At 48.7% G+C, this 16,071-nt stretch overlaps 1 protein-coding gene across 3 annotated transcripts in view; it reads left to right on the forward strand.

The window, feature by feature from the left end:
* Positions 1 to 16,071, forward strand: part of SIM2 (SIM bHLH transcription factor 2) — a 64,186-nt gene that overhangs the window by 1,073 nt on the left and 47,042 nt on the right. For all 3 annotated transcript variants that reach the window (XM_052648952.1, XM_052648961.1, XM_052648942.1), the window contains exons 2-3: positions 7,506 to 7,588; positions 10,591 to 10,680. In XM_052648952.1, the coding sequence (XP_052504912.1) occupies positions 7,506 to 7,588; positions 10,591 to 10,680 (173 nt within the window). The remainder of the gene's footprint in view (positions 1 to 7,505; positions 7,589 to 10,590; positions 10,681 to 16,071) is intronic.

Raw genomic sequence — 16,071 nt, forward strand, 5'->3', positions numbered from 1 at the left:
ACCGATGCCTTTCCGGAGTCTCTGTGCCCAGCCACAGGGGCTGCGGCCTGGCAGAAGGGATTAGGACCCTTGTCTGAGACGCTCTGCTCTGGGGCCTGAGGGGCACAACCCCCACGGAGACCTGCAGGCCTCGGTGTCCCAAGAGCTCCGCCGGGACTAGGGAGACGCCTTCGGCCACAGGGCACAGGGAAGAATCGCAGCAGCGTCCCGACAGGTGTCCCTCCAGCAAAGAGCACCTCCGTTAAGGCGGTTCCAGGCCAGGTGATCGACCTGAAGTGGGTAAACCCGATCTTTGTATGGTGGGTGCCCCTGAGCCTGTTGTTTGGCATCGTCTCTGGGTCTTAAGCTGCCTTTCACACCGCCTTCTGGGTGGAGTGCGGCGGGCCTGTCCTCCGGCTCCGCAGTGGGTGGCTTGGAGCCCAGCACCACGCAGGACGCAGAGCCCAGAGGACTGGAAGCGGTGGCCTGTCCCGGCTGGCGGGCACCCTGTGCCTTCCAGCTGCACCGGGCAGCCGACTGGCGTGTTTCTCCCAGGATCAGGAGCCCGTTACCTGACCGCCAGAACCCCAAGCTCCTAGAAGGGAAGTTCTTTTCCTTTCCCACCAACTCCACCCGCCCCCCAGAGGCCCCCAACTCAACTCGACTCCTCCCTTTGGGAGCTTCAGTGGCCGGTGGGTAGTGATCGCTCATCTTGTCGATCTTCCACCGAAGTAGAGATGATTGCTCTCCTGCTGAAGTTTCAGTGAAAGTTAGAGGAGAATTAGGTTTTGAAAAGCCGAGTCTCTTTCCAACCCAGAGAGGAGGGATGGCAACTGGTTTGCCACAGTGAGCCGGTCAGTAATCCGCATGCTACAAAGCAGGTGCGGAGTCCAGACAGGACGGAAGCCTCCTCTCCTGTCCCAAGATTAAATGATTTTTAAGCAACTCAGAACTGAGTTAGAGGTCCGGAGAAAGGCTAACTTGCAGGCCATTCGTTGTTTGGCAATTTCCAGGAAAGCAGCTTACAAATTGGGAACTGGTGGGTGGACTGCTGCTGCAAGTACTTCAACTGAGGCTGCAGGTTTCAGCTCTGGGAAGCAAGTCTCCAGGCCTTGGGGCCCAGAATTTCTTGGCCCTGAGGCTGAACGAGATAAAGAATGCACCTGCCAATGCGGGAGACCGGGGTTTGATCCCTCAGGTTGGGAAGATCCCCTGGAGGAGGGCATGGCAACCCACTCCAGCATTCTTGCCAGGGGAAGATCCTATGGACAGAGGAGCCTGGCGGGCTGCAGTCTATGGGGTCACAGAAGAGTTGGACAGGACTGAGACGACTGAGCACAGAGCTGGCTGCAGGTCTGGGTGGGCTGCGGTCTGGCCCCTGAGCACAGGCCCCAGTGTTTTGTTCCTAGTGATCTGTGCGTCTCCTGGAGGTGGGGGCGGGGACCATCCAGATTGGAACTCCAGGAGGGGTCGGGGATTGCAGTTTGGTCCTAGAGTTTGGTAAATAGTACTGGATCTATGGGGGTGTCCCAGTCCATCCAAAACGGGGAGCAGAAGGTGGTCTGCCCCAGCGCTCCTGCAGGGATGATGCTGGGGGTCCTGGCCTGTCTGGTGGGCAGCAGCCTGGGGGACTCCTCCCTGGGCTCAGAGACCTGGGCCCTGCTGTTCTGGGGGCAACAATACCCCCCTCCCAACCCCAAGTGAGTCTGGGACTGGAGAGGTGCCTAGGGCAGAGAAAAGGATGAGTTTAGAAAGACCTCAATTGTGCAAAATGACTGGTTCCCCTCTCTGGTAGCTCAGAAGGGCTGGGAGTTCGGAAGTAGCACCCGAAATTGATTTAACCTGTTCGGGAGGGACCGCCGGGAGGTGGTACGGGGTTGGGATAGAGGCTGGTGGAACCGGGAGGGGTCTCGAGGCGGGCTTCAGTGAGGTTTCAGGACCACCCCAGTCCTGTGACGAGGTGGGAGCTCCAGGATCTGCTCCGGGTCTCAGGGCAAATGGAAAGATACGGAAACACCCTCGCTGTTGGGTGGCCTGGGAGCAGGCGGGATCCCGGGTGAAGAGGAACCTAGAGACTACATTAGGACTAAGAGAGTTAGCACATGAATAGCACAGGCTGAAGGAACCACGGGGATCCTCAGACTAACGCTTTGCATTTGAGGAAATTGAGGCTAGAGCGGGACGGGCCTTTCCCCAGATCCCGTTTCACCTGGCGAGGACCAGGTAGGCGGTGCCCGCCGAGGGCAGGGAGGCCAGTGCTGGAGAGGCTGCCGGGCATCAGCTCTGTTCATCCTGAGACTGCCGGGTGAAAGGAGAGAAAGAGACGCCCCAGCATGGGGACAGGGAGAGGCGACTGGAGCCAGGTGGACACCCCCGGGGGAGGCCAGGTTGCAAGCTGGACGGTGCTGGCAGCCCAGACAGCCGGCACAAGCTTGGCGCTGTCGGGTGGCCCCGCTGGGCCTTGGTCGTCTTGTCTGTAAAATGGGCCCATCAGCAACTCCATGGCTGAACAAGTTTCCTGGGATGGGGTGTGAGGAGGCAGGCTGGAGCAGGTGGATATTGATGGTGTTCCTCCTCCAGTCTGCGTCCTTCCCATGAGCTCGCTGCCTTCCCCCGACCCCAGCCAGGTGCTGCTTGAATGCTGTCGGACCTACTGGGCAGACTTCTGAGACCCACCGCCTGGAGTTGGAAGAGGAGTGGTTTTCGGGGTCCCCACCAGTTCTTCCCCTTTAACTGCAAGCTGAGAAGTGGTGAGGTAGATGGGCAGGCAAGAGGGCAAGGGAGCTAAGCTGGCTTTGGCAGGGACTCAGAATGGAAAGCTTAGTGGGTTAACGTGGGTGGGAAGGCTGGGTGCTCCCAGGGCACAGGGTCTACCTGGCCTGTTGTCACTGTGCCCTTCCCTTCAGGGGAAGGGGGGCGGCTTTGGAAACACAGAAGCACCTTGGGTGGGCCATCACGGCGTGTGACCACGCCAGGCTGTAACACAAAATTATTCCGCCATCTGGTGTTCCGTGCTGGGCCTGGGGAGGCTGGGGTCAGAGCTGGGAAAGCTCGGGGGGTGGCCAGTCACCAGGGTTAGGCCCCCTTCCTGGGAGCTGGGGTTCCCAGAGGGTGGCCTCCTTCTGGACACTTGTCCAGAAAGCTCTTGCAGAAGAGGCTGGCTTCACGTCCCCAGTTGAGGAGCGGAGCTGGGAACAGGCTGGTTATGGGGAGAGAACAGAGCCCCTCCTCCCACTGCTAGCCCCGCCAAGACCCCAGACAGGTGTGGGCACGCGAGAGAGGCAGGGACCACAGCACAGGTGACAACCTTTTACTCCAGAGAAGCGAGCTTGTCACACGCACAGTTAAGTGGGGTTGGAGGCCTGTGTTATTCCAGTGGCTGGATTTGTCTGGGTTTGGGTTGAGGCAGAACCTTTCTTGCCCGCCCCGCCCCAACACACCTGAGTGCCAAGGGGAGGGTTGGGGTGGGGGCCATCCTAGAAACAGTTGATGGGGATGGAAACACTTTGATTTAGAGGCTTCGGTGAGGAGAAACACGCCCTAAACCGACCTGGGGTCACAGATCCAAGGCCTTTCTCTACCGCAGCCCGAAATAATGTAGGGTGTTTTATTTTTTAAGTAGACATTTTTTTAGATGAAAGTGGGTTTTTACAACCCTCTCTCTCGATCCCTACTTGGAAGTCTGCCAGGCTCTGCACCAGGTCTGGGAGAGGAGGCTCACAGAGCAGGAGAGTCCGGCAGTGGTGATGGGAACCCAGAGATGCAGGGCCCTGGTAGTTGGGGGCGCTCAGATTCACCTCTGGGGGGTTGACCAGCGCTCTAGACTGGCTGGGGGTGCTCCAGGGTGCGCACCCAGAAGCCTTGCGGGGCATGCGCTGGCCACGAGGCCTCACCCACCCCATCCTTCAAGGTGTAAGCGTCAGACGACAAGGTCCAAGGTCGCTGGTCTCTTCCAGTTGTCGGTGGTCTGAACGAGGTGCAACGCTGACTCTTGGCTAAGTAGGACAGGCTGGAACTTCCCCTTCCCCTATCCCAACCCAGAGCCAGGCTCCGTTGGGACATCTCTACCAACTGCTCCCCTCAATACTCACTCTCCTCCACTGTGCAGCTGTTGGTTTGGAAGAGAGTTCTAGCGCCTGGATTTTCAGGGAGCCCCGTGACAACGAACCATTCCAAGGCTGGGAAAGAACTGAATCACCCCCATTTTCGGTACCCAAGGTTGCGGTGGGGGAACTGTGAGAATCACCATCGGTCAGGAAGTTCTTATCCAAGTCTGGACCCATTCGTCACTGGATACAGTGGGTTCTCCTCCTGGGTCCAGAGGAGCAGACCCAGCTGCCTCCTTTGGGTCTCCACATGTGTGTCCCTTCATCTGAGAGGATGAGACCCGATCCCTCAGCGAGGGAACCCCTCCAGTCTCCCGCCTCAGCAAGGAATCGACTTATTTATGTAATCTGATGTTTATGGCCTGTGACCTGCACCCAGGCACAGCCTGTGCTCTTTCAAAAACTGTATGTTGACTGACTACCTGAGCACCCAGAGAGAAGAGACCATTTTTAGGTAGCTTCTGTGGTGGGCTTCCCAAGTGGCTCAGATGGTAAAAAAAAAAAAAAAAAAAATCTGCCTGAGATGCAGGAGACCCGGGTTCGATCCCTGGTTGGGGAAGATCCCCTGGAGAAGGAAATGGCAACCCACTTTAGTACTCTTGCCTGGGAAATCCCATGGACAGAGGAGCCTGGCGGGCTGCAGTCCATGGGGCCACAAAGAGTCACACAAGGCTGAGCGACTAATGACTAACACTGGCGGGCTGGGCCTGGCAGGGTTGAAACCAAATAGCCCGCTGAGTGCGGGTACAAGGTCACCCACAGACCTTTGGAGGCAGAGGGAGAAAGGGGATACCTGTCTCCCTTTTCCTGTGATCTCGTGGCTGATCTCTCCCCCAAATGGCCTAGCCATCTAGATTCCCAGCATCAGACAGTGCCCCCCGCTGCCAACACATGTAGGGCACACATGTAGGACCCCAAACCCTGGCTGGAAACCACAGGCCAGGTTGGGAACCCCATTTGCTCCAGTCATTAGTATGGTTGCAGGGATTTCCCAGAGTCAGGCAAGACAGACCGCCGACATAAACCCGGGGCGGGGTTGGGGGGGAGGAGCTCAGCCCAGCCTTTTCTTACACTCTTCCCTCATTTTTCTAACAAACGAAGCTTTCTGTCAGGTCCAAATAAGGACCATGTATCCAGCAGCTCACTTTTTCAGGAGTATATATGGCTTTATGGTAACAAGATGATTTCTTTTTTTGGTTACAAACCCTACCTTCTTTAGTCTCTGCATCCAGCCCAAAGTAGATTTTTATGGGCCCAGGGAAAAGGCCTCGCGCACAGCGGTTTCTAATGGAAGAGCTGGCAGCCCCATCACCCTGTGAGGTGGCCTGGGGGCAGGGAAGTTCGAGGAGAGCCTCCCACCGCCTACCCCACTCATGCCAGGTCCAAATCTCCTTTTGCAAAGCAGAGGTGTGGAGAAATCGAGAAGTCGTAGGAAACGTTATAATAAGAGGACAGGCTCTCCTGATGTATCCAGCTATTTGAATTACACAGAAAGTTGGCCTGTGTAGCCAGTGCACTTTGGTGTGTGAGGCTGGAAGGCTTTGGGGAGACCCAGGGAGTCTGGTGTGGGGTGTCATTCCCAAAGATGCAGATTTCCCCAGGTCTCTCAGACCCAGGCCTTCTGAGGAGTGAGGGTCACGGACTATGCCCACTGTCCACAGAGAGCCAGGCAGAGGTGGCCTGGCCCAGACTGGGGGACGGGACCAGGAGTGGGCTAAAGGACAGTTTAGCAGCTGCGTTTGCCGACTGGCGGACATCAGAATTCCTGGACCCTCATTACACTTTTTTCTTCATTCAGGCCTCCGGGGACTTCAAATTTTAGTTCTTTCCATTTCTGGTTTCCAGCAGGCTCTCGGGTGTTGGGGAGGAAGGCCCTACTGATGGCCCTGTACTGTGGTCACCGCGCGGTCACCCTTGGGGGTCGGGTGGACAGTGGTTTCCTGAGGTTAAAGAGACACCTCCATTCCACTCTGAGGTGGGGTCTGGGGAGTGGGGTGGGAGTGGTGATGGTATTTGGGAGATGTGGAAATGAACCAATTCCTTATAGGGAGACCAGGATAAACCTCCCAAGTGTGGCACCCAGGCACTGGGCGGGGGGCGCGTTTTCTGCCCGCTGGGATTGAAAGTTCCAGAAGCTGCAGTGCTCCCGGTGCCCCGCAGGGACAGTGGGGAGACCCAGGTGCCTGCTCGCCACTGCCACTCGGAGGGGGGGCGGGGGGGGGACTGTCCTGGGAGTGGTCCTCGGGTTTGCTCTGGCCCCAAGTTGGGCCCCACACTCCCGGGAGCTGCAGCCAGGGGGCCGATCTGCCCTGGAGGAAGGGGACGCCCTCTGACCCGGAGGCAAGACCCCAGCTCACTGTGTAGGGTCGTAGCCCGGGTGGGAGGGAGCGAGGTGCTAGGACAGCGGTGACCGGCTTTCGCCACGTAGCACCGGCACCAGCACCAGCCTCAGGGATCGCTGGAGGGTTTCGGGCCAGGCCGCCGGCAGGAAAGGCTCCAGGGAGCGGCTTGTGGGTCCCTCTGAGCTGGCACTTAGCGCTGCGATCTCACTGGGCTTTCCTGCTTCCTGCAGAGAAAGCCTGGGAGCCCCCGGGATCGCAGCGGCTGAGCCAAGGGCACTCGAGAGGGATATTCTGCTGAGCAGGGCTGCCTTTCCCCTGGTGCACTTTCTGCAACACCAGTGGCCTTCCTGGAGGTGGTGGGGAGCCACCGGAGGCTTTGGGGGACAGTTAAGAAGCGGAGGGGCTGTGAGACCCCGATTGTGTGACAAACACCTCCCAGTTACTGTCTAGTATATACACCGCCCTCCTGGCCCTCGGTCCATCCCCCGCCCCCCAGCTGCTGGTGAGTTAGGAGTTCACCTTGGGGAAGCCCTCAGGGAACCCCTTTCCAGGTTGGGGCTCCTGGATTGGAAGAAGGTCAGTGCTTCTGGGGCCTGTGAGGGGGGTGCTAAAAAGTCAGGGAGTTGGGAGGATTCCAGGAGATTGAAAAAGATTAAAAAAAAAAAAAAGAACAGAAAAGCCACCTCTGAGACGGCCAGGGCTCTAAGTGTGGGCCGCTCTGTCTTTGGGAAAATACATAGGTGCCAGCTTCGCAGGGGAGGGAGAGAGGGGGTACCTTTGGGGGGTAATAGTTACTGGTCGAATCCATATCCCTCTTTGGATACGAGGATGGCCGATTTCAAAGCAGATTAGATTACCTTGTGGCATGTTAAATAAAACGGCAATTTCAGAGCAGTGAGCCTGCGGGCGACCCAGAGGAGCTGCCTACGGGCCAGGCGGCCTTGGACCTGGAGGCCTCTGTGGGAATTTCTCCTCTGCCCTTTTTTCTTTTTGATCGAAGGCCAAGGAAGGGGTGACTGGGGGCGGAGGTCACTGGCTGGGTGCTGCCGTTTACCGGTTTGCTTTGGTTCCCGTCCAGGTTTAGGAGACGCGTGGGGACAGCCCAGCCGCCCGGGGCCCCTGGACAGTGTCGCCAAGGAGCTGGGATCGCACTTGCTGCAGGTAGTGGGGTCGCCACGCAAGGGGAGGGGGAGGAGAAGCGCTGTGCCACCCAAGGCCCTGCACCCCATGGGGCCTCCCTTCCGACTGCCTTGCCAGTCTTGGGGGGAGTCCCCTTCTCACGGAACCTCTGGAGGGCCCATTGACCAACCCCTAGGCTGAAGAGGTCAACAACGATCAGACTTTGGGCCAATAGACTCCCCATAACTCCTCTTCTGGGGAGGGGGACGCCGGGGCCCCATTGGATTCTGCACAGCCACTGCAACCTCAGGTTGGCCCCCGCGAACCCCACACCTAGCCTGCTTTCAACTCCTGTCCCCAGGACTCTGTAGCCCTTGAGACCTAGGGGAAGGGTGAAGTCCTCTACATCCTGACTTTCCTCAGCACACTGTTTCGGAGCACTTGCTCTGTGCCTGACACCGAGCCAGGCGCTGGAGCCAGAGAAGCAAGGCCCAAGGACAGTCCAAGCCAGAGAGAGGGAGCAATGAAGTGCTTGATGCTTGGGTGTGTGTTTGAAGTTGCAGTGGAGACAGCATCCATAACTGAATCTCAGCAGTTGATGGCGAAGGGCCGGTTCACTGCTGGGCCCAGATTCTATTCTAAATCTACTATATCATCTCTTCGCTTAGAAGTGTGTTCTATTTTTAACTGCATTTTTTTCAGAGGAAGAAGTCGAGGCACAGAAAGGTTAAGCCGCAGGCCTGAGGTCACACCACACCGGGCGGAGCCTTGTTCCACCCGAGTGGTCCAGCTCTTAAGTGGGGGCAGCTCAGGACATGGTGCGGCGCCCCTGGCTCACCGAGGAAGCCCTGACTTGGTCTGTGGTCCGCCGCTTATCGCCCCAGCCCGCAGCCATTCAGCCGGCGGCTGTTAAACCGCCCTGACCTCGGGTTTCCCCCCGCGGTGTCTGGGGCCGCGGCGGAGTAACCGGGCGCACGACCGGCCACTTCCAAGTCCGGGGCTGGCGCTAGGTGGGGACAGCAAGTCCTGGTGTCTCGGAGTCTTTCAAATGCCCTTTACAGAGCCTCATCAACGACCCGATTCATTCCCCCCTCCCGTCATTTGTCTCTGCCACCGAAAAATGCCTACCGAGAGCTATTTTGCATTTCCTCCTTCTATTTTCTGTTTTCTTTAAAAAAAAAAAAAAAAAAAGTTGGCTTCGAAACTCGGGGACTTGGGTCCGCGCTTCGAAAAAGCAGATCTGTTCAAAACTCTTTTGCCCCCAGATGCCCTAGTGTGATTTCTTTTTTTTTTTTTAATGCACGCGCTGGGGAAGCTCCAGGATATGAAGCTCCGGGATATGTTTGAAACCCGAGGCTTTTCCAACAGAGAGCCAGCGGTGCGCGAGCCCGCCCGGGAATGGCGCGTTGGAGCCCTTCCCGCGCCCTGCGCGCTGCCCCCAAGCTCACGTCCGGCGCCGCGCGGGGTATTTTGCGTGCTTGATGCTCCTTCGTATTACAAGTGACACTAATATCAGGGACGACTAAGTGCCAAGGAGCGCCACTGAAAACCTGGCGGCAAAGTCAAAGCCCCCAAGTTTCTCCACTGTACATTTATTTAATTCCGGAGTGTGTCTGCGGATGGGCGGCTTTGCAGTTAATATACATGCAAACGCATTAGGTCATTTGCAGCTCTGAAGGCAGAACCAACATTTTCCATTAAGAGTATTATTTTTTAAGCTACTACTGGCAACGTTCAGAATTTAATTATGATACAACTTTTTTTCTTTTCCACATACAGCCGCTATTATTTCATTTCATGTATCTCTTTCATGATTTTGGAGTTAAGCATGCAAAATGGGCCAACATGGTGATGACTTTAGAAATTGCAAGTTCATATCTTTGAAAAGGAGTTTAGTTGGTAAAATATTTCGTACCTGATTTAGAAACATGAAAATCGGGCTCCTGATCAAGGTGTTGATTTCAACCTCAACACAAGGAAAGCTATGATAGTTCAGTTGGCAAAGTCGTTTTTGCAGCAAAATTGTATTTGAGACAGCAGAATGTAAGGATATCTTTCAAGTTTCACTTCTACATTCTTTTTTAGGCACCCCCCCTCCAAAGAGGGGGCGGATTTAGAAAAACCAAAGGTAATCTGGTTTCAATTACATGCTGTAAAAATAGAATTTGTGGCCAGAAATTAATTTGGAATATTTTTTATGGGGGCGATGTTGTGGGTTCTATGGGTCTTTCACCAACTTTATTGCTTTTCTTTGGTTCTGGATCTAAAATATGAATGGGTAAATAAAATGCAGTTTCCTTTTTCAAAAATAATTTAGTCCCTTTATCCTTGCCACACATAAATGCAATCATTACCTTTCATTTGACTTAATTACGTCTTATAATTTTACTTTATTTTTTTGAGGGCTAGCCAACTTTGGCAAAAATCAGAATATCCTTTGGGTGGTTTTAATTGTTCAGAAATTGATCCTTCTTCTCCCTGAATTTTGCAAAGGTCGTTTGATCTCTTACAAATTCTAAATAATTAATTCTGTAGACATAGTCTGTTAAAAATAACCGGGTATTTTCTTTTCTTTTCTGAGGAGTGGGAGTGTTCAGAATTTATTATTCAAATGGTACTTAGGGATAACTAGAAAATTGTGGCAAATAAAGCATATGTTCTAGTGGTTTAAACGGCTGCCAATTATGACATAAAATGGTCTATACAGTGGTAGATTTTCCCCTAAGTACCATACAACTCCGGATTTGTGCTAAGTGCTAAAATAACCCCAACAATAAAGCTACTACGTTTAAACTGAGCTTGATAGGAATTCTCAAATGTTTTGCATGATTTTTCTGATGTAGATGTAAGACTGTTTTTAAAGTCCTTTAAAAGTATTTGAGAGCCTGGCTGGGGAACGAAACCTAACGTCTGTCTCACGGCTCCAGGACTCCGTTTTTACATTTAACCATATACATTGATTATAATATTTTATACATTGCTCCATCCCAGTGACTGTATGATGACCAGCTTTAACTCTTACCCTGATGCTTTTTCTTTTACAGACTTTGGATGGATTTGTTTTTGTGGTAGCGTCTGATGGCAAAATCATGTATATTTCGGAAACAGCTTCTGTACATTTAGGCTTGTCCCAGGTGGGTATCATCTAATTTTATGTACAATTAAAATAATAAATTAAGCGTTGGCGGATCTTGACAGCCTTGAAAATGAGTCTGTCCAAGAGTCTGCTTTTGTGTATGAACCTAATCCAAAATTGCAAAATCGTTCTTTTTTTTTCCCGCCGACAGGCTAGGTTTTTCTTCTCCGTGTTACATTTCACTTTTCCACTTTCTTTTTCCTTTGGGGCTAATGCCTAGTAATATCTTTGCAACAGTCAGCTTTGTCTGTTAGCCTGGACTCTGCTTATACTGTAAAGCTCTCTGCCACTAACAAGAACTTCACAAAGGGAGATTTTTCAGGGCACGCTTGATGGTCTACATGTGGTATTGTGAGTTGCTATGAAAGAGAGAGGCAAGCTGATGTAGAACATGGATTTTATGCAGAATGTGCTTTGGGGAGAGAGAAAAGGGGGGTAGATTTATGAGTGTTCACATGGAATTCAGGGTAATTTTTCCTGAGTTTTTCCAGTTCAGTGGTCGTTTCAGTAAAGCATTTTATATGCTTGTGATAGAAACTCATAAAACTCAGTTTACTACTGTTTTTTTGCACAGCAAGGTCCTGGTTTCTTTAGAACATTTGAATATTACCGATTTTCCTGGAGCCCTCTTCTAAAAAGGAGGTCATTCCCTAGAGGAGAGAGGGGCACTCGGTTTTTATCTATCCCGTCAAGCCAAGGGTTTGGTGGAGGATTTTGGCTGCTGTCTGGGCTGTGGCCAGTCTGGATGGCAGGGGAGTCTACTGATGGTTGCCCATTCACATTTCTGATTTAACAAGCCTGGATCATGGTTCTAAGAGTCACACTGTTTAATACATGTAGGGGCTAAATGTTTCTTTACATTGTGAGTGATCGGAGTGCTTTTTTTCATTACAACTGAAGACACACCAGAATTAATTAGATACAGGAAATAGGCTCCCAGGAGGCAGATGAATAATCTGTGTTGCACCACTCTCCTGTAGTTAAGCCAAAGTAAAACATGCCAATTAAAGTGGCTTGAGTTTTCTCATTGAAAAACAGAATTACCAATTTGGAAACCTGCATCTGGTATATTCTTTTTTTCTCTTCTGCCAAGATGTTTCTTAAACTTTCCATTTGTTTATAACCTTCTTTCCCAGTGGATGTACATTCTTACCCAGGTCCAAGGGGGTTTCTGTGCCTATGTATTTCATCTGCAGAGTCTTCTAAAATGAATCACATATTAAAATTGTCCAGTATTTTCTGTTCTCTTCCTCTTCTCTTCTTTTATGATGCCAGGCCTCCCAGATAAGATTTAATAAGGCTTGACTCTTTCACCTATGTGACTCATGGGATTAGTGTTCTGGTAGAATGGGAAACGACTGAAGCGACGCAGCAGCAGCAGCAGCAGCAGAATGGGAAACACTATCGGAAATACGAAGTTTTATCTTTTTAACTTTTCCAGGGTTGTTATTCTCTGAATTTTCACCTTATTAATCTCTGAATGGTTAGAATTATTTAAGACCCTTTAGTTGGACCCAGCCTACTTTCTACTCCTGACTTGATCTGTGGCTGAGTGCCCTTGATCAGATTTCTTAACTTTTTAAATGTAACTTATAATAACTTTTGATTAGCCTTGTAATAATGTCACAAACAAGACAAAACGTTTCGCATACTTTTTTAAAATTTACTTTTAATTGGAGAATAATTGCTTTACCGTGTTGTGCTGATTTTTTCGTATAATGTGAATCAGCCATAAGTATACATGTCACCTCCCCCTTGAACCTCCCTCCCACCCCCACCCATTTCGCATACTTTAAAAATGACTGGCCAAATATACTTTAAAGTGGGTGGAATCACTTTAACTGAACATTAAATTCAGATCTGAGCTCCCTAGCAGCCAAAGCAAAAAAGGAAATGCATTTAGTTTTATGGTTTTCATTGTGTGATAAGGGTTGGCAGTTGATCTCTCTGAACCATAACTTAAATAAGAAAGTAATGCCTACTGTGCTGCTTCTTTAGAATCAAGGTGAAAATCATACCAAAGGCTCATCTTGTGTGATTTATAAACTATAGGGAGCTACACAGAAGCCAAGCAGTATCACAGCTAGAACTGCGCTTCAATTAGCATCCTTTGGTGGGCACGTATTAGGGATACTTAGTCATGGGAAATGTCCTGACACATCATAAGGCTCTGTGTACATACCAGGGCACTCCAATTCTTTCCATCAGGCTGTTCTGTCTGGCATCTTATATCCTTCTGTCATTTTTCTCTTTTCATGTGGGAAATAAAAATGATTGCTTTTGAACATGATAATTAAAAATGACCAAAATACTGGCTAGGTAACATATACAGCTCGTGTTCATGATAAACACCACAAATGGATATCTAATCAGAATCACAATCTAAACTATATTTCCTCTCAGTCCTAATGCAGACGTAAAAGTTTGTATATCATAATTTTGAAAGGGGAGGGAGTTACACACTACCATTTTCCAAGAAAGCTGTAGAGATGCCTTTTGTCTGTACGTTGCCCAGAGAAGTGTCCTTTTCAAGTAAGTCAAACTGACCATCTCTGAGTCTGGCTGATTTTTTTCTGATCTCCTGGCGGGACTATCCCAGTGTCAGCCTCCAGCTACAAAAACACTTTCCCGGCGACGTCTGGGGAGTGTTTCATGGTGAACTGTTTAAATAAGCAACAACAAACTTTCCCCTCAAATCTACCTCCTGTTCACGATTAACTGTGCAGAAGGAAATCTAGGCCGAATCACAAAGTGTATTTTTTTATGTCTTCTTAAATAGTAAAATAAGGTATTGAAAAGAATGTCAAACACCCAACTTCTCTTTAAAAAAATGTTTGCACCTTTTGGATTATTTTTATTAGTGGTAACAAGTCAGACAAATATATCAAACATGAAAATTTAAATTAAAATAGGCCTCAAGATTTTTTAAATCACCAGAGATAAAAGTGTTGATAAAATTTTACCCACCAGTCAAGAGTAACCTTTTAAAAAGGTTTTCTGATGAATAAGGGTGATAATAGCTTATATTTACACTAGGCCCTCTGTGTTCCCAGAAGTTTCAGTTACTCTCAAAAATAATATCTCTTTAAGTAATGACTCTTTCACCTTAATTTGGGGGTTAAAGTCTATGTTAGCAGCTTCTAGGAAACATAAACTCCTAGGTTTGCCATAATTGTGTGATAATTCATAGCAAAGTGGGTTTTTTTTAATCTACACTATCTAAATAACTCTGAATTATCTGAGAGTATAAAAATGACTCTTTATGTGTTAATAAACCCATCCCAGTTCAAAGCCTTTTATTGAACTTTTTTAAAAGCACGTATTGGAGTAAGTGTACTTCATTTGGCAGCGTTTATTCATTTATTTTTGCTTTTGAATTAGTAAGTGTGGCCATCCTTGCTATCAGACTTTGGTACCAAAAAAATGGCAGAAAGAACCCCAAAATTCAAATTATCTCCTCAGCCCATAATTCAAGCGTTGGAGGGAAAAAGTCAGGCTTCGACTTGTAAATTCTATTTGGTATATGCCACACTCATAATCCAAAATAATTCGTGAAGACAAACTTACATTTGCTCGGAAGAGGTAGAGTTGAGGAAGCACTCTTTATCCACCAAGTTTATTAAATGATTTAGTTTCATGGTTTTTTATTAATTAACTTACATTTGAAGCAGGAAAAAAGCCTTGCATACCTGCTGTGTATTTCTTCAAACATTTTAAAGTATCCTTGTGGTTTAAATTTCCTTAACCAAAGTTGCATATGGTATATAACATCTAGGTAACTAACATGCATTCTCACATAACATAGATACTTATGAAATAGCCGTTCACGAGCTACATAAAGGAAACTGTAATATTTGAGAGTGTGGCCGGAAGCACAACTGTAAAAATAACCATGGTGTTGTTTGGAGCCATAAGACTTAATCCTTTCACTTTTGAAATAAAGAGAAAGAACAGCGTTTAATGTTTGTTGACATAACTTGAACTCTGAAACCCAAACCATTTTATTTTAAAATGCTTAATTTACCATAGTCAGCAAAACACCCAAAGCAGAGCAATGTGTATTTCCAGAGTACTGGGTGAGTTTCCCCTCCGACCCAGAATATATCCATTTAGTGCTGTATTTATCATATGTAGTTCTCTTGGCAGGAAGAAAAGCTATTCAGCAAAACATAAAAAAGCTCTTAGTAGGAAAGCAATTCATTTTGTAGTTAGCTGGGTTTTACAAATACTAAAATATCACATTGAGGGTCTGTTTTAATAAGGTTGATGTATGAGAGCTGGGAGTTTTATAGAGACAACCATAATTTTTTTTTTTTTTCTGGTGAGGTAGTCACATTTCTTTCAACATTCAAAAGCACGAATAGATATCTCAATACAGGAAACACCATGTCAACCATAATTTTGAGTCAAGGTCAGCACTGTTTTATCATTTCCAAATTTGTTCTTTAAAAACATTTCCGTGATTTGAAGACTGTTTTACTTCCTAGACAGCCTTAGAGGTTTATCACGAACCTGAGTGTACAGAAAACCAAGCTTTTTCATTCATGGACTGCACTCTTCTCATTCTCCAAAGGCAAGTGATGAGAACAGGCTCTTTGGGAACAGATGAAGCTACTTCAGAGATTAAAACACAAATCAAATCCCTATGAACCCAGATGCAAGTCTTTTTGCAAATGTATGAAGATGTTTCTCTACAAAGACATCAGTTACTTTTTTCTGAAAACAAACTCCAAGCAAACCAGAATTGTCATTTTTCTCTAAAAACCCGGGTTAAGGGAGAAATGATAGGCTAACACATACACATGCTATTTATTTTTTCATTTTTAAAAATAAGCCACTGGAATTGTGAGTCCATTAAAGAAAAAAAATAGCTTTCTTATTGATTAGCCTCCATTATTCTCCACCTGACAGAATCTCTAGGGCTGCCCTCAGGAAACAGCTGACTTGAGTGTTGCTGGTTTGTTTAAACTTTTTTAAAGATTAACAGGACTGACTTAAAAGGATATTTCATTTTTACTTTTATTTTTAATGAAATCATGTACTAACTTTTAAAAAATAAAACTTGGCACAGAGTAGGTTCTTGTCTTTTTTTTTAATATCTGTGGCTGTGCTGGCTCTTAGTTGCGGCATGCAGGATCTTTAGTTGAAGCATGTGGGATCTAGCTCCCCATCAGGAAATCGAATCCAGGCCCCCTGCACTGGGAGCTTGGAGTCTTAGCCACTGGACCACCAGAGAAGGCCCTGACAGAGTAACTTTCTACATAGGCAGATATCCATTTGGGTCATCAGGAAAGTGCCAGGTTGGGGAGGTAGAGAGGGAGGGTTTCTGTAAGCAGATTCTCTCTATTGGTCTGTATAATATTGGGGAAAACATTCCATGAATAGTACA

Source organism: Budorcas taxicolor, chromosome 1, assembly GCF_023091745.1.
Source record: "Budorcas taxicolor isolate Tak-1 chromosome 1, Takin1.1, whole genome shotgun sequence".
NCBI classification, from domain to species: domain Eukaryota; kingdom Metazoa; phylum Chordata; class Mammalia; order Artiodactyla; family Bovidae; genus Budorcas; species Budorcas taxicolor.